At 43.8% G+C, this 24,465-nt stretch overlaps 2 protein-coding genes across 3 annotated transcripts in view; both read right to left on the reverse strand.

Annotated features, from left to right (window-relative positions):
- Nucleotides 1-2,379: 2,379 nt before the first annotated feature.
- Nucleotides 2,380-4,093, reverse strand: rwdd (RWD domain containing 4). The gene is made up of 7 exons (XM_061282113.1): nucleotides 3,892-4,093; nucleotides 3,702-3,782; nucleotides 3,419-3,528; nucleotides 3,196-3,346; nucleotides 3,021-3,126; nucleotides 2,808-2,955; nucleotides 2,380-2,713 (listed from the first exon to the last, which is right to left on the reverse strand). Exons 1-6 carry the CDS (start codon nucleotides 4,090-4,092, stop codon nucleotides 2,855-2,857), a joined length of 750 nt encoding a protein of 249 aa, XP_061138097.1. The 5' UTR covers nucleotide 4,093; the 3' UTR covers nucleotides 2,380-2,713; nucleotides 2,808-2,854.
- A 180-nt stretch (nucleotides 4,094-4,273) lies between these two features.
- Nucleotides 4,274-24,465, reverse strand: part of adam19a (ADAM metallopeptidase domain 19a) — a 36,466-nt gene continuing 16,274 nt past the window's right edge. Inside the window, exons 4-23 of one of the 2 annotated variants that reach the window (XM_061282058.1) lie at nucleotides 19,926-20,007; nucleotides 17,426-17,502; nucleotides 16,475-16,661; nucleotides 15,124-15,189; nucleotides 14,344-14,415; nucleotides 14,115-14,281; nucleotides 13,884-13,968; nucleotides 12,871-13,013; nucleotides 12,624-12,801; nucleotides 10,774-10,863; nucleotides 10,357-10,552; nucleotides 9,464-9,572; nucleotides 8,072-8,276; nucleotides 7,665-7,742; nucleotides 7,240-7,348; nucleotides 6,499-6,640; nucleotides 5,998-6,094; nucleotides 5,706-5,921; nucleotides 5,416-5,594; nucleotides 4,274-5,090 (exon numbers count right to left, since the gene is read on the reverse strand). In XM_061282058.1, the coding sequence (XP_061138042.1) occupies nucleotides 5,045-5,090; nucleotides 5,416-5,594; nucleotides 5,706-5,921; nucleotides 5,998-6,094; nucleotides 6,499-6,640; nucleotides 7,240-7,348; nucleotides 7,665-7,742; nucleotides 8,072-8,276; nucleotides 9,464-9,572; nucleotides 10,357-10,552; nucleotides 10,774-10,863; nucleotides 12,624-12,801; nucleotides 12,871-13,013; nucleotides 13,884-13,968; nucleotides 14,115-14,281; nucleotides 14,344-14,415; nucleotides 15,124-15,189; nucleotides 16,475-16,661; nucleotides 17,426-17,502; nucleotides 19,926-20,007 (2,524 nt within the window). In that variant the 3' untranslated portion in view covers nucleotides 4,274-5,044. Of the gene's footprint in view, nucleotides 5,091-5,401; nucleotides 5,595-5,705; nucleotides 5,922-5,997; nucleotides 6,095-6,498; nucleotides 6,641-7,239; nucleotides 7,349-7,664; nucleotides 7,743-8,071; nucleotides 8,277-9,463; nucleotides 9,573-10,356; nucleotides 10,553-10,773; nucleotides 10,864-12,623; nucleotides 12,802-12,870; nucleotides 13,014-13,883; nucleotides 13,969-14,114; nucleotides 14,282-14,343; nucleotides 14,416-15,123; nucleotides 15,190-16,474; nucleotides 16,662-17,425; nucleotides 17,503-19,925; nucleotides 20,008-24,465 lie in introns of both variants that reach the window. The other variant, XM_061282059.1, reaches the window with a different exon arrangement.

Below are 24,465 nucleotides of genomic sequence, written 5' to 3' on the forward strand. Positions count from 1 at the left end.
GGGACGAGACGATGATCCCGAGTTGCCAGAAAGCTTGACGGCGAGTTTGCTTTCACCCAGACAAGAAACATTTGACTCTTTGTTGTCAGAAGACCTACAAAGAAGGTCGTCCTCCGAAGCATTTATGGAGCCGGAAGACAGCGTTGTAAAGAAGCCTTCATCAGAAGCAGTACCTATCACCTTGCAAGCAGACGAGGTAGCAAAGAGGGTCTCACCAGAGGGAGCGGTAGATAGTGTCCTATGGCCAGAAGACGTGGTAATGAAAAGGTCTTCATCACAAGCAGTCAATGCTGGTTTTAAGTCACCGGAAGAGCAGGTATTAAAGAGACTAGCATCGACTGCTTCTCTCGATAATCTCAAGTGTACTCAAGACATTGCGGAAAATACGTCTTCATTAGAACCAGCAGATACTGATCCAAAGTGGCAAGAAGTAGCAAAGACGCTGGCATTAGAACATACTGATCTTCAGAGGGCAGAAGTCAACGTGGCCAAGCTTTCTTCATTAGAACCAACAGATACTGATCCAAAATGGGAAGAAGTAGCAAAGACGCTGTCATTAGAATTAGACCATATTGATCTTCAGAGGCCAGAAGTCAACGTGGCTAAGCTTTCTTCATCGGAAGCAGTTGATACCGAGCCTCAGTGGGCAGAAGACAACGTAACAAAGATACCCTCATTAGAACCAGTCGCAGATGCTGAACCGAGTGGGCGAGATGCTAAAGTTGCAAGTACGTCTCCGTCAGAAGTAGATAGTAACTCGCAGGAGCCAGAAGAGTGGCTTGAAGACAGGGTCACAAGGAGATCCTGTGAAACAGTAGGACGGGGTGATCTCAAGTCACCTGAAGACAGGGAAGCAAAGCTGCCTTCAACAGAAGCAGCGTTCGAGTCTGCCCCTCAATTATGCGATGAACCAGAAGTGAGTGAAGCTCTTTTGGAAGAAGTAGTTGATGTTCACTTGCTTGATGTTAAGAGGACGTCAGTAGAGATGCTAGAAGATGTTGATGTCATATCGTCTGAACGCAGGGTATCGCAGATGTCTTTGAATGACAACCCACTGTCAGACTACGTGGTACCCAAGAGCCCTTCGGCCGAAGCATACTTGGACTCTTTGTCAGCAGAGGTTGAAGACAGGGTATCTCGAAAGTCTTCATCTCCGGCAGACCTAAGAGTTCCTCCTAAACTGTCAGAAGACAGGGTCTCCAGGAAGTCGTCTGATGCAGAATTTGAGGTTGTTCCTCAATTGTCAGAAGGCAAGATATCAAGGAGGTCTTCTTCCCAGGCGTCAGATGTTGGGAAATTATCAGAAGAGAGGATATCAAGGAGGTCTTCTTCCCAGGCGTCAGATGTTGGGAAATTATCAGAAGAGAGGATATCAAGGAGGTCTTCGTCAAAAGCGGCAAGAGAATCCATCTCGAGACTGTCAGAAGACAGAATATCAAGGAGGTCTTCATCAAAATCAGCAGTCAGCGCCATCTCTAAACTGTCAGAAGACCGGATATCCAGGAGATCTTCGTCAAGACTGGTGGCAGAAGCCGACCTCAAATTTTCCAGGGAGTCTTTATCAGAATCGATAACCGAGACGGATGAGCAGGAACTTTCATCTGAAGCGGCAGCAGACCTTGACAAAACATCACCGGAAGGACTTGAAAGGAGGACATCCCTTTGGAAGAGGTGGAAAAGCCAAACGATGAAGATACAGCCAATTCTGGGAAACTGTCCAAGAACCATCATGGACTGCATTCGGGCAAAACCAGCTCTTCGGCCCATTTTCAATAAGATCAAGTCAATGTGGAAGACTCACTACGGCCGGAGGAAGAGCAAGAGAGTCAAAGGGAAACCCGAGCGAATAGGCGAGAGACCGCCACTTCCAAATGTCTCGGACGAAAGGGCGGAGACTCCTGTCATCACGTCGATTTTATCAGTCGAGTTACCGCCGAGTGACGACGATGACGACGACGAGGAGCGCACAAGAAACCAATCTGCAAAGCCAATGGTACGCGCCCAGGACATCCACAGCTTCTTTGAGAACATGTTTAAAAATGAATTTTCCAAAAGGTTAGAAACATCCCTGAAAAGGGGTCTCTTGGACGTGGTCAATGATTATTTCCCCGAAAAAGGTTTGCCGGGCACTGCGGATAAATTGTCAAAGCAGGAACAAGAGCTTAAGAAAAAATCCCCGCAGCTTTAGTGGAGGATTTGAATGGCAACCCGACAGTACTTGTGTAAAGTATGCACGTATTTGTTCCAATAAAAATGGAATTTCAGGTTATTATTTTTTTTTTTTTAACACTATCACACCACTTAGCATACTTTGCCCAGTATCGTCGACACCAAACCTTCCCGCTGTAATACAAACCAATGAAAGAAAACCAGATCAAGTCACCTCAGAAATCGGGTTTTATTTGACTAAAAAAAAAAAAAAAAAAAGAGAAAACCGTGAGGTTAAATCTGATGGAATTATTTATCGAGTGTCACGACAATGCAAAATATTGGTTTGTAAGGCGAATGCGTCAAGGTTCCAGGCAGTGAGTCGATACTGTACCTTCAGAACGGAGGCTTTCAAGTAACCTTTCTGAAACCAGCAACGCATTGCGCTGTACAGTATTGCCTCCTTTTTGCGGCCGGCCCTGTTCCGGAAAGACATTCCGCTCAAATTGAAAGGGGGGGCAGCTCTGGGGGTCTAATCGTCATCTTTGCCTCCAGTTTTACTCAGCTGCAACGCAAAAGTAGAACACACACAAAAAAAATTACACCATGAAAATGAAAGAATGGAATTTCATGCTGCTGTTTTTTTTTTTTCTACTTACGTGCTGGATGTTCATTGTAACGAAGGAGGGGGAAGGGAAAAAAAAAATTAATGGAGTTTCTTATCGTTCATGTCGAGGAACGTTGCAAGCGTACATACTTTGATGACGTCAATCCAATTCCATCCTCTCGGCAGTTCCCCTTTGTTATCTGAAAGCAGAACCAAGCAGCTCACGTGACGAAATTCCTCCCCCTGTGCTGTGGGCACTTCTCACCTGTCCGATTGATGATCCTCCTCTTCTGCGCTTTGGTGAGCTGCTCCTTCCTCTCTTTCTTTTTGCCCGTGGCGTTGGGTACGGCCTCACCGCTTGGCGTTAAATTCTGGCGGTGAAAGGAAGGAAGCGCTCAGTGCCCGGTCGTACGCCGCCGACGCTACTACTTGAAACCGACCACGGCGGTGACCATAGGTCTGTGGTTCTCCATCAAGTCTTCTTGGTTGTCCTTGGCCCACTCGAACAGGGTGTAGGTCATGGCGTCGCCCAGATTGGCTTCTACTTGTTCCTCCAGCTTCGAAAGGATGACCTGCTTGGTTTCGGGAGTTCTGGCAATGGCAATAAAATGTTTTAGGAGGATATTTTTATTTTTAACTATTTCTCCAAGCCGGGCAACTTACATTCGGTTGTTAAAAAAGCCATCCAGGGAGATTTGAGGACCAGTCTTGGGGTATGTCTCTGGCCACGTGATGTCCAGGATGAATGCTTTGGAGTCATCCAGACCGCCTATCTGATGGTTTATAAATTATAATTAGTCTGATTCAGATTTTCTGGTTGGCCGATTTCAATGTCTCAACACACAATTTTGTCTCTATTCTGTTGACGCAATACTTAAAAAAAACAAGACGCGATTCTTTTTTTTGGGAATTTTACTCGAACCAAAATAATGAACTTAATACTCACCCTCAACTGAAAGGAAACTGGACTAAGCACTTTGAAACACTCGTCACCTTCGTAAATCGAGCGAAGAGCCTCCAACTCCATCTAGAAACAAGCACCACATTCGGAAAAAATCGGCCATTTCAACAGGCTGGCGAGTTAGCATTCCACAGCTACCAGCCGCTAGCCACATTAGCGTCCATTTATACCTTACCTCTTGATCCTCATTCGCTGTCATAGTTTCGCTTTCGTTTGGCCGTGGCGTCCTCCCTCCACGGAGCCAAATCGTTACGATAAGGGAGCCATGGCTATCATTAAAAAACGATCGTTTATAACAACTTGTACTGTGACATACTGGTAGTACTACCAACACCGTGACATTTTGGCGCATGCGCACTCGTACTATACTCTTCATCGGGATTTATCAACCGCGCGCTAAGTAGGCTAAAACGCAAGTACCGCCATCTAGCGGCAGAAAACGCAAACGTTTTCTCCGGTACAGTCAACCCCCCACTACCAATCAGAGCAAAGTGCGAATAGAATTCATTAACAATAGGAGTCAATTTTGCAAAGAACCACAAGGAGAGTGCCAAGCGTTTAGTAAAAAATATTTTATGTACCTTTTCAAAAGTGGTGACAAAAAGCAAAAGACATTCACATTGATGCGATGATGCGGAGTAACGGAAGTGGCGGGGGTGTTCCATCAAGTACTCGGTCAAAATGTAAACAGTAAAAGAAGCAGCCGAGGCAGCTTTTCATTTTTTTGTGGGTCTCCAGATTGACGTACTAGGGACCAGCCGCACACCGAGCAACAGCGACCATCCCAAAGTTCCAAAACAATATTTAAAATGTCCTTGCTTCACAAGGGTATGTTTTTTGATTGGTCGGTGTGCGGCAGGAATCGGACGTTCCTGATGCGTTTGAGCGTTTCTTCCGTATCGTTGCTATCCAGCTTAAGGTTCGTGTACCAATGCGTGCTTTAACTTCCTAAAATGCTCAAGCGGCTTTCCGTTGCGGAGTGGACCATGATTTTCAAGCGATTCTGGACACCCCCCCTCCCCAAGCGTGGCGAAACCTCTTTGGCACAGAACGCAAATCCGAGACAAATTGTAAACCGCAGTTTTTCGTACACAAAGAACATTTTAAAATATCATTAAAAGAAGCCATTTTGGCAGAAATGACACGTCTTGGTCCGTGCAAAACTGCGTCAAATGTGGCCATAGATTCCAGCGCGGCGACTCGTCGCTTTCGTCTAAACGCCGTCCTCCCGCCGCCGTGCGCCGCGACCACGAGGTGGTCGACCGACGTAGCGACGTTACTTTAGTGCAAAAAAAAAGAGGCTTTGAGGCAGAAGAGGAAGGCCGGCTTCACGATGGGGGTGACGCCGAGCTCTGTTTGGCACCTGGGACCGCTCTGCGGGAGACAACGAAGGAAACAGAATCTGTGATTCGCATACAATGTATTTGTTTTTGTCTTTACCGTTATTCATCAAATTGTATGAAAATGACCTCTATTGATATTTATACCGTAATTTTCGGACTATAAGTCGCGTTTTTTTTCATAGTTTGGGTGAGGGGGGGCGACTTATACTCAGGAGCGACTTATATATACGTTTTTTTTCCACTTTTTTGGGCGTTTTATGGCTGGTGCGACTTATACTCCGGTGCAACTTATAGTCCGAAAATTACGGTAATCACAAAAAACTAAGAAAAAAAAACGCTCACCTGCGCAAACTCACCTGAGAGCCCTGTGAGGGTGGACCCCTGGCGGTCTGCTTGCAGTTTTGAGTCCTACCGCTGGGGGCATCATGACCAGCAGGCTCGGCGACGGTTTGGAGGTCAGCACCCTCACTGGCGAGCCTCCTCTGGCGGGACTGAGGGGGAGGGGCCTCTGGGGGGGCAATGGTGACGGTCTGGGCTGTGGGGAGGAAAAAAAAGTTCATAATATGACTACCATCAGTTCGGGCGAGGACTTCTAAGTTCACTGGCCTTTTGTTTTTTTGGCAAATGACTTTTTAGGCAGCCTCACCAGTGGCGATCGCGTGGGGTTGAGGGGCAGGGGCTTCTTAGGTGGGCTCAGTCGCTGCGGGGATTGCCGGGGCGCCGACGGGACGGGGGGGCGGTGCCCCCTGACATCCCGAGTCAACGGAGCGGGCCGCAGCGGGCGCACGATGTTAACCGGCTGGGTACCAACTGCCGCCGATTCTGGTCGGAGAGGAAGAACCTCTTTGCTGGTGGCGGAAAGCTACAGGATGAAAAAAATTGTTTTTTTTTTTTAGATGAACAATTTTATATCTTGAATGAATATGTTGCTAACTCACCCCCTTGTGGCTGCTGGCTTTGTTGATGGGTCCGACAACTTTGAGGTGAAAGGCAGGATTCAGGTGGCTGTTCTTCTTGGCTTTGTCTGTTTCCATTCTGACCACAAGAGGGCGCCCTTCATTACAACCGCCGCCGTATAACCCGAGCAAACCGCAAGCCAAGCGACGGGCACAAAATGTCGACGTGATATTTTATGTGCATGAATTACATATTGGATGATAAGCTCTTCACGCACACACCAACACACACAGATTTTTTTTCAGCATTTGTTTCCAACCACCACAAATTTGTCGAATTAATTACGCACATTCATCAGAGTCACACATACGCACTTAGTCTCTTTAACACAACGAGCAATCCGAGCTATTAGCGCCAAATGTCGACGTATTTCAAAGTCGTTTGTCCGGCTGGCGATGAACTGCTCGAGCAAGACAAACGAGAGCGAGAGCCAAGAGGTTGGCCGTAAAACCCGATGAGGAATAAGAGAACGGTTACGCTACTTGTTGCTCTTGTTCTTGTCTCTCCGCGCCAGCCACTTGTGCAAGTAGGAGGTCTTGATGCGGTAGCAGTAGAAGAGCAGCAGCACGCCGGGCAGGAGCACCAGGAAGGCAAATAGAAGGCCCACCACCAAGCCCACCTGACCTGCACGCCACATGTTGACAAGTTCACCATCCTCTTTTTTTTTTTTTTAAATGTGATTTTTCATGAGAGTGAGTTTGGATTTAGTTTGGGCTTAATTCTGTCATTTTAAAATGAGATTTTTCACGAGTGAGTTTGGATTTAGTTTAGACTTTTTTTTTTAGGAAATTCTGTTCATTTCAACATCCAGTTTGTTTGTTTTTATTTTAATTTTTTGCTTTTGTTTTAATTTGAGTATTCATGGATTTTAGTGTTAGTTTTTTCCCTTTATTTTGGTTTAAAATATGGTTTTCTCACTTTCTTTGTGTTGGAGAAAATGAGATTTTTCACGAGTGAGTTTGGATTTAGTTAAAAAAATTTTTTTTAGGAAATTCTGTTCATTTTAACATCCAGTTTGTTTGTTTTTATTTTATTTTTTGCTTTGTTTTAATTTGAGTATTTATGGTTTGAGTATCATTTTTTTCCCTTTATTTTTGTTTAAAATGTGTTTTTCTCACGTTGTGTTAGAGAAAATGTTTTTTTTTCAGGATTATTTTTTGTTCGTCTGTTTTCTTTCAAATCCATTTTCCATAAACTGTCATCATTAACGTGTGTGTACTGACTGTCGTACTGCACGGGCCCGCTGTCCACGCTGCCTCCAAGGCCCGGCTTGTCGCAGAATGGGGGCGCCCAACCTCGATGGCAGTGGCAGTTGCCGTTGCTGTTGCACACCTAGCGCAGAGAAGGTCGATCCAAATCAAAGCGGGAAAAAGACGCCGCTCGCCGGCGCATAAACACAACCCGGCCCCCACCCACCCCTCATGAATTTTACAACGTCAAAACACACTCATGCGGCCTCGGCCAAATCCAATATAGGAGGACATGGTACTATTTGTGAAAATTTCCCGTCGCAAAAGGCCAGCTGACCCGCCCGGAGCTTTATCGCCGAATGAATCTTGCATGGCGTTCCTTTCCTTATCTGGCTCAGGCCAATAAATCCTTCTTTTTTTTATTTGTTTTGTTTGTGTTTGTCCTATTGCGTCCTCACCCCGTTGCCATGGCAGCGAGAGATGCACGTCTCCAACTCGCTAAAGGATGCGTTTTGACACCGGCGCTCCCGGCACACCTGCGGACACAACACGAGCGAGTCAGAGGCATGAAAAGAAATTGGCAAGACAGTCCAAGCAAATAAAAAGGATGACTCAATAAACGGGCGGATGAATACTTGCTGCTTCTATTTGGAATTTTACAGTTTTGGAGATGTTAAAAAAAGGGCCCTGGGCTAACGTTAATACGAGTGCACTACAAGGGGGGGTGTGTGTGTGTGTGTGTTGAGTCCTTTTATTATTCCTAAGTATTATTTTTAAACCGCTCCAAGAAAACAGTTATTGTGCGAGGTTTGCTTGGGAATGTTTACGACAACAATACACACAAAACATGTGAGCTGGAGCTGACCTTCCCCTCGCCGCATTTTGTGCCCGTCGCGACCAAGCCGGGGTCGGGAAGGTCGCCCTGGCCGTCCTGGGTGCTGTAGACGTAGGTGCCGCGGCACTTGACCTCGATGCCGCCCGTTTTGATGGTGGTGTCGATGGACACGGCGTTGGTGCCTTTGGGCTTCTTGGCGGCGCTGTGGCACTGGATCTTGCCGCATTTGGCGTCACTGGGCGCAAAGTGGGTCACGCAAAATCACGAAAAACAAGTTGGAAAGACGATTTTCGGCTCACAAAATAAACACAAATGAAATGAAAATTGACTGAAACTATGCTTGTCAATAAGATAATATCCATCCTTTACATATTTGTCAATTTTGTACCGTAATTTTCGGACTATAAGACGCACCGGAGTATAAGTCGCACCAGCCATAAAATGCCCAAAAAAGTGGAAAAAAACCCCATATATATGTATATAAGTCGCTCCTGAGTATAAGTCGCCCCCCCCACCCAAACTATGAAAAGAACGCAACTTATAGTCCGAAAATTACGGTAGTTCATTTTTTTTAACTTATGTATTTATTTTGGAATTGCTGATACCTTTTATTTTCGTACCAAAAAAGGATCAATAGTAGTTTGAGAATAATAGGCTTCCTTACTACACATTTAGCGACTTTTCTTTTGTATGTTCCGCTCAAAGAATGCTCCATATATTAAAAAAAAACAGAAACAAATAAAAACTAACAAACCCGCTCTAAAAAAAAGTAAGTGAAGTCAAAACAATTTAAATAAATCACAACTAACCATCCTGAAATTTAAAACAGAAACAAATAAAAAAAAGACAACCCAGCTCTAAAAAATAATTGAATTAAAATAAGATAAAAAAATAACCATTGCCAAACTATTCCCACCTTGTAGGGATCAACCAAATTAAAAAACAATCAACTGGGGCCTGTTTCCATGCTGTCTAAATTCTTTGTAACTTCTTCCTCATTGATATGCAAATGAAAACAGGCAAGTCCGCAAACTCCCATCCGTCATTTGAGGGGGGAGGGGGCGGGGGTCCATGACAATTACCGGACGATGAAGCTGAGTTGTTGCGGTGACTAATGCAAAGATTAGTCAGATTGTAACAGGACGGAGCTCGCATTTCCATAATCAGCCCAGCCGGCGCCACCGCAACGCCGTCTTAATGATTCCTGCGGGGCCGCATAATCGTTGTGGGCAGCGCGGCAATCAACTTCCTTAATCCGCTCGTTCATTAACATAACTAAATTGCTCATTTGGATCCATTAATTCGCAGGAGCGGCACGCTGTGAAAACCGCACCCCCCCCCCCCCCAAAAAAAAGAGCAAATTTTGGAAGGGGAGAACACGACACAAAACGAAAGAATCAGACCGGATGCCATCGTCGTCACCTTTTTGCGCACTTGACGTAGTTGCCGCGCTCGTCTTTCCCGCAGTTCCCGAAAGCGTTCCCCGCGGCGTTGACGTCTTCGAAACAGGCGTCGTGCGCCGGACGGGCACCTGGGAAACAAAGCGAGAGGGAGGCGTGTTTTTTGTAGTTTATAGTTCAATTTGTAAATATACCGTATTTTCCGGACTATAAGGCGCACCTAAAAACCTAAAATCTTCTCAAAAGCCGACAGTGCGCCTTATAGTCCAGTGCGCCTTATATATGGACCAAATTCCTTAAATTCAAACTGGCCCGAAGCATTGTGTCATGAAATCAAGCACAAGTGGCCTGCTGAAGACTATGAATCGTGAATCAAAAAGACTATGGATCATTATTTTGTGATTATAAAGTCATTTGTTGCATCTGAAGTTGAAATAAAAAAGATAAAATGGAGAATGATCTGATTTGGATTAAAAATCTGACATGATGCATTAATGGTGCGCCTTATAGTCCGGTGCGCCTTATAGTCCGGAAAATACGGTACTTCAAACGATGTGGCCAAACAGTCTCAAATGAATGGAGACGTGCACTTCCTTGACACCAATTCCAATTCAACAACTATTGCTGGGCCCAAAGTAACCCAAACTGGAGAAACTAGCTAACTAGACACTGGGAGCGACAATGCAGAGAGACTCCATAAATCTTCCGATAAAAAAGCTCCCTCGTTGCCTGTCGGTGGCGTCAAAGCACTACTTTGCTTTTAGACAGCCTAACGCCTTCTCATGGGAAAAAAAAAATCCAAAAAAAAATCTGTGCTACTGACCTGACTTCAACACAGTCCCTTGTCACCAAGAGACCAAAACGAGGCGCCAAAGCACTACCTATTGACTAAAACCCAACGTACGACGTACTTACCGGCGCCCCACAACTGCAAGCACTGCTGCTGATGGGTCAGACACATGCCGTTGTAGCAGTAGGCCCGTCCCGCCTGGCACGAGGATCCGTCCAGTAGGTAGACGTTGGTGGGGCAGTAGGGCGCCGCGCCCGTGCAGTACTCGGGCAGATCGCAGGCCCCAGCCGGGCCCCGGCACATGGTGCCCGCTTGCTTCAGCTGAGTTCGTTGCATAAAATCAACATCGGAAAGAGGCATTTCAAGTTCTTGTCGTGGAGAGACGGAAAAATAAAAGTCGCTCGTTTTGTCATTTCTGTCAAGTGAAAAGTTGACTGAGCTCGTCTTTGCAATAGTTTTGACGGAAGCGACGAGAGCAGAGACGGCGAAGCGTTTGAAGATGTCTGACTGCGTGTGTGTGTGTGTGTGTGTGTGTTCCCTACCTTACAAGCTTGGCAACACACTCCATGGGCACACTGAGCCCCTTCTTTCAGCGTGCAATTATTGGCATTGCAACAGTCATTGGTGCATTCCTGCAAGTAAACAGAGGTCGGCCCTGATTATTCCTCAACCCGCGGTTCTTTTTTTTTTTCGTCCCCAAGGATTTTGTCTGTATTTCTTGCAAAAGTCATGAAACCTGAGATTTTTTTTTTTTTTTTTTGGTCTGATTCCTCTTTTCTGAATCATCTCCTCTATTTTCTGCTTCTGAAAGAGGCATTTTCATGGCTTACTACAAATGAATTGGATTTGAGGACACGCAGGTATGGCAGCCCATCCCCGCCGGCAAATAAATAAATAAATAAATAAATAAATAAATAAATAAATAAATAAATAAATAAATAAATAAATAAATAAATAAATAAATAAATAAATAAATAAATAAATAAATAAATAAATAAATAAAAAAATAAAAAAAAAGGATTTCCCCCCGAATTATTTTTTCCCCAAAATATTAAAATATATATGTACCGTAAATTCCGGACTATAAGCCGCACCGGACTATAAGCAGCACCAGCTAAAATTGGGAGATATTTTAGTTTTTTTCTTATATAAGCCGCACCGGACTATAAGCCGCACGTGCACACGCGTCTTTTTACAAGGAAAGACCGTTCACAGAAAGCCTTTTAAAAGTTTTAATAACATACTTTAACATGTCTTTCTAAACACTGCCTGTGACGAAGGCTTTAGAGCCCTTTGACGCAGGTCACCTAGCGTGCATTCCTACTAAAGCTCATCATAGTCACAAGCAACACAGCCAGAATAAGCAGCAGCCATAGTAGTGTTTCAAAATAGTGCTTTTGTTGTTGTTTTTTTCTTCAAGATACCGCAGTGTATAAAAGTGATCAAGTCATCACAAAAATCATGAAATAAATCCGTATATAAGCCGCACCTGACTATAAGCCGCAGGGTTCAAAATTTTGGAAAAAAGTCGCGGCTTATAGTCCGGAATTTACGGTACTTTTTTTTTTTTTTTTTTACTGTCAGAAAGCACATGCAACAACAAATGCATTTGACATACTTTAGGCACGTCTATACTTATTTGGCATCGTGCCGATTATCGGCATCGGCCTTTTTTTATTCATTCGACAGCCGATAAACCGATGAATTCACAACTGGTTAGGGATTCATAGATTCTCCGATGTCTATTGTACTTTATCGGCTGTAGTTTCATTGACCTGAAGGAACACGTTAGCTGCTATCACTTGCTTAAAAAAATAAATAAATAAATCCACCTAAAAGAAACGTGGCGGCAACAACCGATCCCTTCGATAAACTGGAGACACTTTTCAGTGGCAAGAAAATTAAAGAAGACGGCGAACGAGGCTTAACTAGATAAAATATTGGCGAGGGGGGTGCGGGCGCCGAGTATAAAAATAAAAACGCAGAGGTGCGGCGCGCTGCCGTTGTGTCACGCTGCGCACTCGACACACACACACACGCCGCAGCATCTCCTGTTGCCATGGCGTCCTCTGTCGAGCCGGCGCTTTGCGAGTCGAGGGGGGGGGGGAGGGGTCTAGGAGCAGGGGCGTTAAATTACCCCGGCGTGACGGAAGGGAGAAGGGATTATGAGCGCCGACAACAACAACAGCACGCGCTTGGCCGCGCTTGTGCGCTCTGACGGTCGCTCCACAAAGAAGCCACGACTGAATTCTCATGGCACAAAGCAACGTGCCAAGTCATCAAAACGGATCATCTTTAACAATGAGAGGGGGAACAAAAAAAAAAAAGAAAAATTCTATATGCAGATTTTTGTTCCATTTGAAAAATCTCGAAGAAGAGGCGACATGCTCACGTCGGCTTGGCCGCAGTCGCATTCCTCGCCGTCCTCCACGAAGCCGTTGCCGCACCTTTTCCCGCCCACCAGGTCCTTCATGTTGGGCATGTCGAAGAGACACATGCCGCCGCCCTTCTGGAAGTAGCTGTCCAGGTCGCGCTTGCTGCACTGGCTGAACACTTTGGGAAAGGGATGCCTGAAGGGGAAAGTTGCCGACGCTCAGTGGCCAGCCAGGTGGCGACTCGGGGCGGCGGGCCTCACCCACCCGGTGGCGGCCGCCATGACGCAACCCCCCTGCTCGGCCGTGGCCTCCACGCAGCAGCCGTCGTGGTCGTGACTCATCCCAAAGTTGTGGCCGATCTCGTGGGCCATGGTGGCCGCCGCGCCGATGGACAGCTCCGAGTGGTCCTGGACAGTCGCAAAAACGCGTCCACAGAAAAAAATTAAATCAAAAAGGGGCCGCCACGAGTTGGTTCCATTTGAACCAACAGTTTTTTTTTTTTATTACAAAACAACCCTCAAAATGTTGTTGTTTTGTACAAAAACACTCAAAACTATTGATGAAAAAAATAAATAAAAATTATTTTTATTACAAAACAACCACCAAAACTTTGTTTTGTACAAAAACACACAAAAAAAACTCTTTTATATAAATACTGTTGATAAAAAAAAAAAGTCTAGTCAATTTAACCTAATATTTGTTTCACCACAAAATTTATAAAAAAAGAAAGATTATTTTACATAAAAAATGTCGATTAAAAAAAAAAAGACTAAAAACACAAAAACGTGTCCACGGAAAAAAAATTGGATCAAAAAGGGAGCCACTACGAGTTGTTTTTTTAATTACAAAACAACCCTCAAAATGTTGTTGTTTTGTACAAAACACTCAATTGATTCTTTTATATCAAAACTATTGATGAAGAAAAAATTCTTTTTATTACAAAACAACCACCAAAAAAACACAAAAAAATACTCTTTTGTATAAATACTGTTGATAAAAAAAAGTCTACTCAATTTAACCTAACATTTGCTTCTCCACGAAATTTATAAAAAAAAATTCTTTTACATAGAAAATGTCGATTAAAAAAAAAAAGTTTAGTCAATTAAACCTAACATTTTTTTTCTCCGTAAAACAACCCGCAAAATTGGGTTCTTTTGTACAAAACAACATTCTTGAACAAAATTTGGATTGCTTTTGCACAAAAACAACCCAACGATAGATCAAAAGTGATCAGCAACAAATTTGCGAGTTCAGAGCATAAAGTCGCCGTCTCCTACCACATTGATCCCTCCGGAGTTCTCCAGACTGCACATGCCCTCCAGCGGCGCCATCCCGATAGTCGTCCCCTTGAAGATCACGCCGCTGCCAGAGAACGAGGCGGCCACGTAAACACCCCAAACCGCCGCCGGCGATTTAGTGACTTCCCATCGCCGGGAGCGAGAAGACGCCCGGACAACCTCCAGCCACCTTCTCAAGCGAGGGCTCAACTTTTCCGATTGAGCACTCACGTGAGCAGTTGTGCGTTGTCGTGCTTCTTGCGGGACTTGAGCTTCTGTCGCCACTGGAGGAAGGACCAGAGGGTAGCGTTGGGCTCCTCGGTGACGATGCACTGGTCCCGCTCGGTCCACACCTCCAGACCGATAAGAGGCACGCGGATGTTCAGAGCCCTGTAGAACTGAAAGAGAAGCGTTCCCGACAATGGCGCGGCAAAGTCCGCCGGGGAAAAGCGCCGCTCACCTTGTCCACGTAGTTGGCGATTTCCATGATCCTCGTCTTGATTTTCTCGTAGTCTCGATTCTGTCGTTTAAACTGCAGAGACGCAAAGACAGCGCAAACTCACTCGATTGCACTTATTGAAAAATCGTAATGAACCGAGCGAGGACGTTCATGAAGACAAAGTGGCTCGTCGATGGACTTTATAGGCCCTGGTGGTTCCATTTCCACTTTGCTTCATGAAGTACACCTCATCTCGTCTTCACGACCATTCCCTTAGCGCCAAAGACGATATTTGCAAAATTCACAACCGATGTTTGATGCTTGGATTAGAAGGCCGATTGAGGCGCTCCTCTTCCCAATCGATTTTTGACACGAGGCCGAGGTGACACGGCGCAATTGATCGACATCTTCACAAGTGAATGTCCCCGGAAATGAAAATAAAGCACACGCGCAGTTGATCGGCTCCTTGTTAGAGAAAAAGTGCTGAAAGAAAGTGCATTCGGAAATAGCGCAAGCTAAACAATTATCGTATTTAAATCGACATCGTAAAGCAATTTTTAAATCCAGAAGGCTGCAAAAAAAAAATAGTTGGTCGTTCTATTCATAAAAAGACCTTCACAAAGTAATCGTGTAATGAATCAAAATGTTAAAGGCAGGGGCGCGAGTACCGTAATTTTCGGACTATAAATCGCACCGGAGTTAGGGTAGATTATTTTTTTAAAGTCATTCAGGCCTAATCAAAGGACGTGGAAATCCGAAAGGTTTTTGTGAGTCGTGTAAAGTAGCGGAAGGGGCTCTCACCAGCGTGTTGTCAGCCACAATGTAGAGCTCCATGTACTTGGTGGTGCCCCACGTGTTTCTTTTCACCTGGAAGAATATCAAATATAATATCAGGGTTGAAGTACATCATTTGATGACAGTGTGTGGGGTGGCCATTTTCTCAAAATTGCAAGTGTGGCCTCACAGTTGCCACGGCGGCGTCCGGTGGTTAGCTTGTCGCCCTTTTCAAGTTTGCCACCGGGTTTAAAATTCAGTGATTCGCAATACGTTGCGGCGTAATGCTAACATTACACCATTGCTTTTTAAGCTAGTTTACTCAAGCTCGTATGCTAGCTGATAGCATCGGTGTGGCGACGAGACATTGTTTAAAGCTCGGTGATTCGCAATACATTGCGGCGTATCGTTCGCGGGAATGCTAACGTTACGATATTGCTATTTAAGCTAGGTGACTTGTGCTCGTATGCTAGCTGAACGCATCGGGCTGATTATGACAACACACCGCGACTATTTGACATTTGCTATCGCAAAGAACTCAACGAGATTATTTTTCAAAATACAATCGCTGAGTCTCGCGTGAAGTTGTTTTGATCGGGTTGAATAGCCGAAGCGACGAATAGCGTCATTTACGATTGTGTGACGTGCTGGATGCTTTTCTGCTCCTGCGCTGTTACACACTGCAGTAAATCAATCAATAAACAAATCCTTTTTTTAATGATCCTCTCCGTTTTAAGTGCTTTGCCGTTATCTGCCAGTGGCTATAAGCAACTCGAAAGCTCAATTAATCAGTCTCTTGGATATCATAGAATGAATCTGGCCTGTATCTCTCGTGACAAACAGGGCATCGCAATCTTTTATTGGGGAAAGAAGCAAAGAAAAAGCCTCCGGACCCAAAGCGGGATTAGTTTAGCACTCCGAACCAGATTGCTTAGTAGGAAATGGAGAGTCGCGACCGGAAGGACGAGAAAGAAATGGATGGATGGTGCACCGGCGGAGCGCTAAGAGCGCTTCAGCTAATGATGTGGACCCATCAAGTGATTGATGGTCCAAATATGGGAGAATAAATTAGAAGCAAAATACACAAAGCATTCAAGACAAATGATGGCGGGAAGGGGGTGGGGGGGGTAGTAGATGCGAGGCTAAGCGAGCTGTATTCAATTCATCTTCCTTTGTGAAGACACATCAAATACTTGAAGCACCACCCGGAGAGCTCTTCAGGAGGAAGAAAAAAAAAAATCAACGGCCGTCTTGGAGTGATAATGTGATGGCTTGGCCTGCATCCATTTTTTTTCCTTAAGTCATTCAATTCCATTGACGGTTATACACGTCAAAGATATGAACCGGGTTGACAGTGATGGAGTTAATTAGCCCTCACCCTTAAACGATGCGGTCGGAGGAAGTCGGACACGTGGTCGAACGCCGCGTGGTGACGGCCGTGACCGCAATCGCCGCCTTCCAATTCCAGTTGTTGGGCGGGCAGCAAGGAATGGCGGAGGGGGGGATCGGCGCCCCCCTGTGGCTCCAGGTAGAAGCTGTTGTTCACATTTAACGAGATCAATCCCCTGCGGTAACGGGAGGAAAAGGTCATCAACTTTGTTTGGGCAACTTTGAAATGCTTCAATTCGAAGTCAAATGGAAAAATAGGATCGACTTTTGAGGAATAAAACCAATGTCTTGTTTGTAGCGACACTTTGGCGAACGTCAGCGATGATGTCGCTACTTTGAGAACCGAGTTTGGGCGGTCGTTGGGATAGAAAGGAAAGCCCGACTCATGGAGATTTTTTAAGACCAAAATGTCAATAACTGATTAATCAGCGGATTCATTTAAATAATTTAAATTCATTTAAAATCAAATTAAAATGTTTTTTTTTTTTTTTTTTAAATCATTCATTTCTCAATACATTGTATTCGTTTAACTTCATAACAGGTAAGAAAATTGGCAAAAGTCATCCAAAGCAGGAGAATATTCCAATTTCTGTCTTTGCCGAGATGAATTGGTCGGGCCTCCGTAAAAAGTTTTTTTTTTTAATTCCAAATATCCAAATGTTTGAGCAGCCCTGGCTTGAGCGTATCAGATGAGTCATTTTCAAGGAGCAAAGTCTGTCAGGATTAATGAGGATCTTCTTCTTCAAAAGTGAAGAATAATCCCGCAGACGGCACCTGAGCAGGGAAACACTCGCCAATTTGCATGCGTATCAGTCGGGATACCAAGCACGTCTCCTTCCCTTCTTGAAATATTCACAAAGGTCTCATATCTCCTGAGAGCCAGCAGTGGCTGGACAGTTAATTTGAAAAAAAATATATAGCGTTGGCTTGTTGTCCACACCTGACACCTGAGCACGCGCTGAGGGCCACCCAGGAATCCGGATGACCTCTGACATTTCCGTGATAGAAGCAATGATCCTGAAAAAGAAAGAAACAAACACCCAAATATATAAATAAACCCCTGTGGATAGAAGATGGATGGAATAAATAAATAAATAAATATTATTTATTTATGCATATTTGCTGGAACCGCAGACGTCATTACCAATAAATATACAAACAAACAAATAAATTAAAATGAAATAAAATGTAGTTTCGTACTTGCTGGAATCGCCGAGGGAGAAGCAACTACTTCATTTTTGGGGGGACAAACACCCCTAAGCAATTTTGCAGGGAGCGCTTGATGTGAAATATTTGAGGCGCCGCCGGCAAAGGACGGACTCCTGCCACAAATTTGCGATTGCGGGTCTCGCTCGGGCTCGGCTCGGCTCGGCTCGCTGCTTTACTGAGCATAAAACAAAGAGCCCACGCTCGTTTGCTTCCAAATGGCCGTAATCGAGTGTTAACATTTTCCGCTTTTGACGCGACATCCAGTTCAAAGCCAACAAGCCGATGTCGACGCTCGCCCGGGCGGAAAAGAATCAAAACGTTGGCCCTTATTACCGGCTGCTAATGTTAAAAGGAGACTTGATCGCCGGCAGGTTTAAATTATGCAAGCAGGTTGGATGTTTTTTTTTTTTCGTTTTTTTTAAATTGTCACTTCATCAGAGCGTGAAATGAGCTCTTTCATTCCAGCTCGGTTATAGCGGACATACAAATTAATTGTCAGCCAGGGAGGGGTGGGTGGAGGGGTGGGGGTGGGGGGGGCTCTCCCAGCCAACATCTAGCAATGAACTCCTGCCAGCGTGCGACGCAGACGGGCAGATGTGGCATCCGAACGGAGACGCATTCTCGCAGGCTGTTTTGAGTTGATTCCCGGACCCGACCGGGACCGAGCGATGAGTAGAAAGTCATTTGCAATTCACAAACGCATGCAATTTGGAGAGGGGGCGAAAAAAGGCTCCATTATCCTTCCTTTTTGAAATTTGCCCATAGCATCACCTAAAAATTCATCTTCATTGGAATGGACTCATTTTTGTCTGTGTTTGTCACAACAATACGTGGATCTTGAAGAAAAAAAAAAAAAGACAGAATAATAATAAAATGACATTATAATAATAATAATCAAATTGCATAATAATGATAACAAAATGACATCATAATAATAATTCAAAACTGTTGAGTCCTGTTCAGGACCACGGATGTAAAAAGTCGCTGCCGCATGTCGAAAATGACTTCATTCCTTTTGGGATGACAAAGCCCAGAAGTCCTAATCGAATTTGCGTCTGGGCCAAATCAGTTTAGTGCTGAAGGGAGAAGAAAGTGGAGAATATTCAATCTTCTGCCTTGTAAGCGGAACATCATTTGGTCCTTTTTGGACTGGATGATCCAAGAAGTAATGCAGCCTCATCTTTTAGGCTGCCTTTGAGAGGGGGGGGGGGGGGGAGAGAGAGAGAGAGAAAGAGAGCCAGAGAGCAACAGAGGAAGAGAGAGAGAGAGAGAGAGAGAGAGAGAGACAGATAGCGACAGAGGAAGAGGAAGAAAGAGAGAGAGAGAGAGACAGAGAGACTGAGAGAGAGAGAGAGAGACAGAGAAAGAGACAGAGAGAGAGTGTGAGAACGAGAAAGTGAGAGAGAGAGAGAGAGAGAGAGAGAGAGAGAGACAGAGAGAGAGAGAGGAAGAGGAAGAAAGAAAGAGAGAGAGAGAGACAGAGAGACTGAGAGAGACAGAGAAAGAGACAGAGAGAGAGTGTGAGAACAAGAAAGTGAGAGAGAGAGAGAGAGAGAGAGAGAGAGAGAGAGAGAGAGAGACAGAGAGAGAGAGAGAGACAGAGAGAGCGAGAGCCAGAGAGCGACAGAGGAAGAGGAAGAAAGAGAGAGAGAGAGAGACAGAGAGACAGAGAGAGAGAGACAGAGAAAGAGACAGAGAGAGAGTGTGAGAGCGAGAAAGTGAGAGAAAGAGAGAGAGAGAGTGTGAGGGAGAGAAAGAGAGAGAGCGAGAGTGCGTGTGAGAGAGAGAAAGAGAGAGAGTGCGTGTGTGAGAGAGAGAGAGAGAGAGAGAGAGAGAGAGAGAGAGAGAGAGAGAGCGAGAGTGCGTGTGAGACAGAAAGAGAGGACCAGAGAGAGAACACCAGAGAGAGAGCACGAGCCAGAGAGAGGGAGCGAGAGAGCAAGAGAGAGGAGGTTATCTCCTGAGCACTGTCTCACAACAAATCTTGAAAGCAACTGACGTGAGCTCACAAGATGGCTGCGACGCATGATGCGAGTATGACATCAACAATAAAAACGAAGTCAAGCCATGGCGGCAAAGTCGGCAACACGCCGCCGCAGGCCAAATTTGAGAAATGCCGCCCACCGGGACGGATAAGCGTGTCGTCAATTTGCGGAGTGGCCATCAAACAGAAGTTACGAGGGCCCCGGTCATGGCGGCTTGAAGACACACTTTGGATTGGATTTACTTACGGTGAAATTCCCGCCGGTCACGGTCACCGGCTGCCCGTCGTCGGTGTAATAGGTCTCGCTGAAATCTGGACCCAAAAGCTCACTAGAGGAAAACAACAACACATTGGTCGACTTTCAGTGCTCAGGCCCGACTCGGTCTCCCGCGGCAACGCAGATAAAGACGCCTTGTGAAAACGGCGGCCGCGTTCACGAGGTGTGCGTCACACGTTTGTGACTCAAACACGCTGTCGTGTCGGACCCGTCACATGCCGATTCTTAAATATAGCAAGTCGCGCCACTTTGCTAGCAGTCGAGTCGGCCTTTCTTTGCCAGCTGTCGCTACGGATAAAAGTCCGCCCGTCCGTCCGTCCGTCCGTCCGTCCAGCAAAGGCTTGTGTGCATTCGAGTTCAACAAACGGCGCGGCAGCTACTGCTGCTTTAATTAAAGCGGGGTGAAGAGACCCAATTAAAGCTTGCAGCATTTCAATGTGGAGCCAAAGATTGCATGTTTTTTTTTTTTTTTTCGTCCGCTATTCTTTTTAAAAAAAAAAAAAAAAAAACATCACCAGAAAGCTCACAGGCTGGCCTTTGGTTAAAAAGAAGAAAGAAGGGGAAAAAAAATAAAGGATTAGATTTAAAAAAAAAAAAAAAATAACTGTCAGTTTGTCTCCGATTTTTGATACCGTATTTTCCGCCCTAAAAGGCGCACCTAAAAACCTAATTTTTTATCAGAAGTCAACAGTGCGCCTTATAGTCCGGTGCGCCTTATACCCCGGTGCGCCACTAGGGCGGAAAATACGGTAATTTGTTGTTTTTTTACTAACACAATACAAATATTAAAGGACCAAAAGGGATTTTATTATTTTTTTTACACATTGTTTTATTAGTTAATTATCATAATTTTATTCTGGAGTAAAATTGGAATACAAAACCCTCTTGGACAGGCCCAGCTGGGGATGCTAACCGATTTTTTATTTTTTTTAAATTGGGTTTAGACCTTTCAAGGGGGATATACTGAGAAAAAATAGTTTGTTAAACAGTCTCATCTCTTTATAAATACAGTGGCTATAAAAAGTCTACACACCCCTGTTCAAATGCCAGATTTTTGTGCTCTATAAAATGACAGGAATAAAGTATAACCTGCTCAACTCAATTGAAAATAAACACCTTAAAAATAAACAGGCGAGATAATGTAGTTGCATATGTGTGCACACCCTCAATTTCAACTGTTCTAGTATGCTTCTCCTGTTTCCTGTTCCCTCAAAATCTTTGACTAAGGCCCCAGAAAAACATGTCAGACATGTCGTCAGGTGTTCAGAACACGCCTGAGATGTTTTCTTGACTTCAAGAGTAGCATCATTTCATCATTGTTAATTCAAGGCACATTATTGTGCCGGTGGAGCATATTTGCATGCAGAGTATTCGCCAAGTGGAAGGCAACAAACACAAAAAGGCTCCCAGACAAACACTTTGAGAGCTTAAAGATGTCATCGGTTCAAAAATAAAAATAAATAAATAAAGGGGGGGAAAAAAAGCAGCAGGTCTCTGGCCATTTTTCTTTTTATCACACTAAATGCCTCTGGAGAATTGAGAACGTAAGCGAGGTGCCATTTGCTCTGGCCAGATATTCGAGACTTAAAGGGGAAAGGGAGGGGCTGCCAAATGAAAGATGGCAAGCGGGCCCAGCAGGACGTCGGCGCGTCGCCGGCGGCCCGTCGCGGCCAATTGCTTTCAGAAGGTCACATTGTGAGCGATGAGGCCCACCTGCTCTTGAAGGCAGACCGTGAACGAGACGCATGGCGAACTTGACAGGAAGAGGCGTGGGCTCGACGTCAGCCGAGCCGCAGCACCTGTTGTCTGTTTCAAACGGACTCCTACCGCACGCCACTTGCCCTTCGCCACTTCCCGTCAGTTCTCTCAAGTACACTCGTGTCTGGACACGAGTTTTTCCAACCGAACCAAAAAGAAAGGTTAAATCGATATGAACTGTTTTCATATTTGTATATTTTTATTTTTAAGTTTTTACTTTTATATTTCTATTTATTGTATGATTATAAATATTAATAAAGGTTTTTCAACTGAACCAAAAATAAATGTTAAATCTATATGAAATATTATTATGTTATATTTTTGTTTCTATGTTTATTTTCTATTATGTATTTTTATTTCTGTTTTTATATTTTTGCTTTTATTTTTACACTTTTATTTATTATTTATTTAATATTGATATAATATATTTAATATATATATATTTAATATATATATATATATATATTTAATATATATATATATATATATATATATATATATATATATATATATATATATATATATATTAATAATATTCATTAATCCTACTAATGCTAATGATCAAGACTGCAAGATCCCTCGGAGATCACAATGTCATGTCACAGGTGGTCCTGGATTATGTTCTGTTTTCCAAAACCTCTTTTTGGCGGTCTCAGGCATTTGCATTCATTTCGAATGGGAAAGTTGATTTCACTGCTGCAGTATTATCCGCCCCTCCCTACCTCCCTCCCTCCCTCCCTCCCAGGACCGACATCCCGCAAGCCGAAAGCTCATCCGTTTTTTTTTTGACTCGCTGTTGACTCGGAGCTGCCAGTCATCATCACAGCCATGTCATCCAGAGCCGGAATAGACTGCGATAAGAAGAACAAAGCCCGTATTTGATTTGAAATCACAAAGTGGAAACACAGTGGGACTGACGCCGAGTTCAAACAAATCATTTCCTCGGGTTTGAAAAAGAAATCAATGAAGAAAAGCGAGCTACTAAAACAGACGGATGGCGCTCCATAAAGCTTTGCGCATTCTCGCAGGAGTCCCAATTCCCACCTGGTCACGTTGGGGTGTCAATATATTACGCTTATCTAGGACACGTTTCCCTGTTGAGGAAAGGAAAGAAAAACTTTCACTGATGGTCCTGATGGCAATCCCAAAAAAGAATTCAACATATTCTGGCTCGAAATGTTTTGCAGTCTTTCCATGACAACACATGTGCTGTAAAAAATCCACAACGACTTTGCAAAATTGGTCGGAATTGGAAAGATTGGAGCTGCGGAAAAGACAGTGAAGGCCAAGGTACCATTTTAAAACATTCGACGACACGTGTCCAGGAGGGATTCAAAAACTTTCACGACAGAGCTTTATCATCATGGGATGGGGAAAAAAAATGTGTAGCCAACCATTCGCTATATTGATGCTAGTTCCACCGGCTACGTGTGTTCTCTGCACTGGCGGTGCTAGAGGGGGGGCCGAGGCGGGACTGGCCCACCCTGAAATATGCTTGGACCCCCTCAGGTGCCGGGCCAGATAATATAATATAATATAATTCAATATAATATAATATAATATAATATAATATAATATAATATAATATAATATAATATAATATAATATAATATAATATAATATTTTATAATATAATATAATATAATATAATATAATATAATATAATAGATTTTATAATATAATATAATATAATATAATATAATATAATATAATATAATATAATATAATATAATATAATATAATATAATATAATATAATATAATATAATATAATATAATATAATATAATATAATATAATATAATATAATGTAATTTGTCACATTTCCATTTGTAGGGAACATAAAAAGAAGAAATAAAATAAAAAGAAATAAAGAAATAAAAAAAAGAAATAAAAGAATAAAAGAAAAAGAAAAAAGTTAGCTTTTAGCATTTTTAGGAATGCACTTTTAGCAACGTTAGCTTCAAATAAAATACAACATTGCCAAGCGTATATATAATATATTTGTCACGTTTCCATTTGTAGGGAACATAAAAAAAAAGAAATGAAATAAAAAGAAATAAAGAAAAAAAAGAAAAAAGAATAAAAGAAAAGGAAAAAAGTTAGCTTTCAGCATTATTAGCAACGCACTTTTAGCAACGTTAGCTTCAAATAAAACACAACATTGCCAAGCGAATTCACTTGTCTTTTTTTACAAACACAGCTTGGGCTTTCTGTAAAACCTCTTGTACGTACGAAGCGGTGTGAAAAAGTTGAACAAGCAGCTGTTTGGTAGCTGAGCAAGCTAGTGCCAAATATGAACAAACACTAAATGCTCCCTTGGCCATTTTGCTGGAAGTCTTCTCATTACTAACACTGACTAAGGCTGATCAGTTGTTGTTCGGCAAAAGCCAACTTTTTTTGTCCGAGCTTCCGGAAAGTGGCCGCTTTGTCTCCTCTTTCTCGCCATGCGTCAATTTGTTTCCAAGCAACTGGAGCCTGCCACGTCGGCATGTGCTTGCGTGCGTGCCGCTTCTCAGTCACCACCTCAATGTGTTATTCTTCACGTTCAGATGTTTTTTTTTTGTTTTTTTTTACGTCTGACTACTACAGACGCTAGAGTTGCATTTTAGCTTCCGCCATACAACTGCGCCCAACAGATCATTCTTCAGTTGCGGCATTTGCTCGGAAGCCGTCTCTGGATTTTTTGCCGGCTCGAGTTTGAAGTATTTCAACAGGGCCGTTTAAATGTCTCAAACAGAAATGTTGTGAAAC

This window comes from Syngnathus typhle, linkage group LG1, assembly GCF_033458585.1.
Source record: "Syngnathus typhle isolate RoL2023-S1 ecotype Sweden linkage group LG1, RoL_Styp_1.0, whole genome shotgun sequence".
In the NCBI taxonomy this organism is placed as follows: Eukaryota; Metazoa; Chordata; class Actinopteri; order Syngnathiformes; family Syngnathidae; genus Syngnathus; species Syngnathus typhle.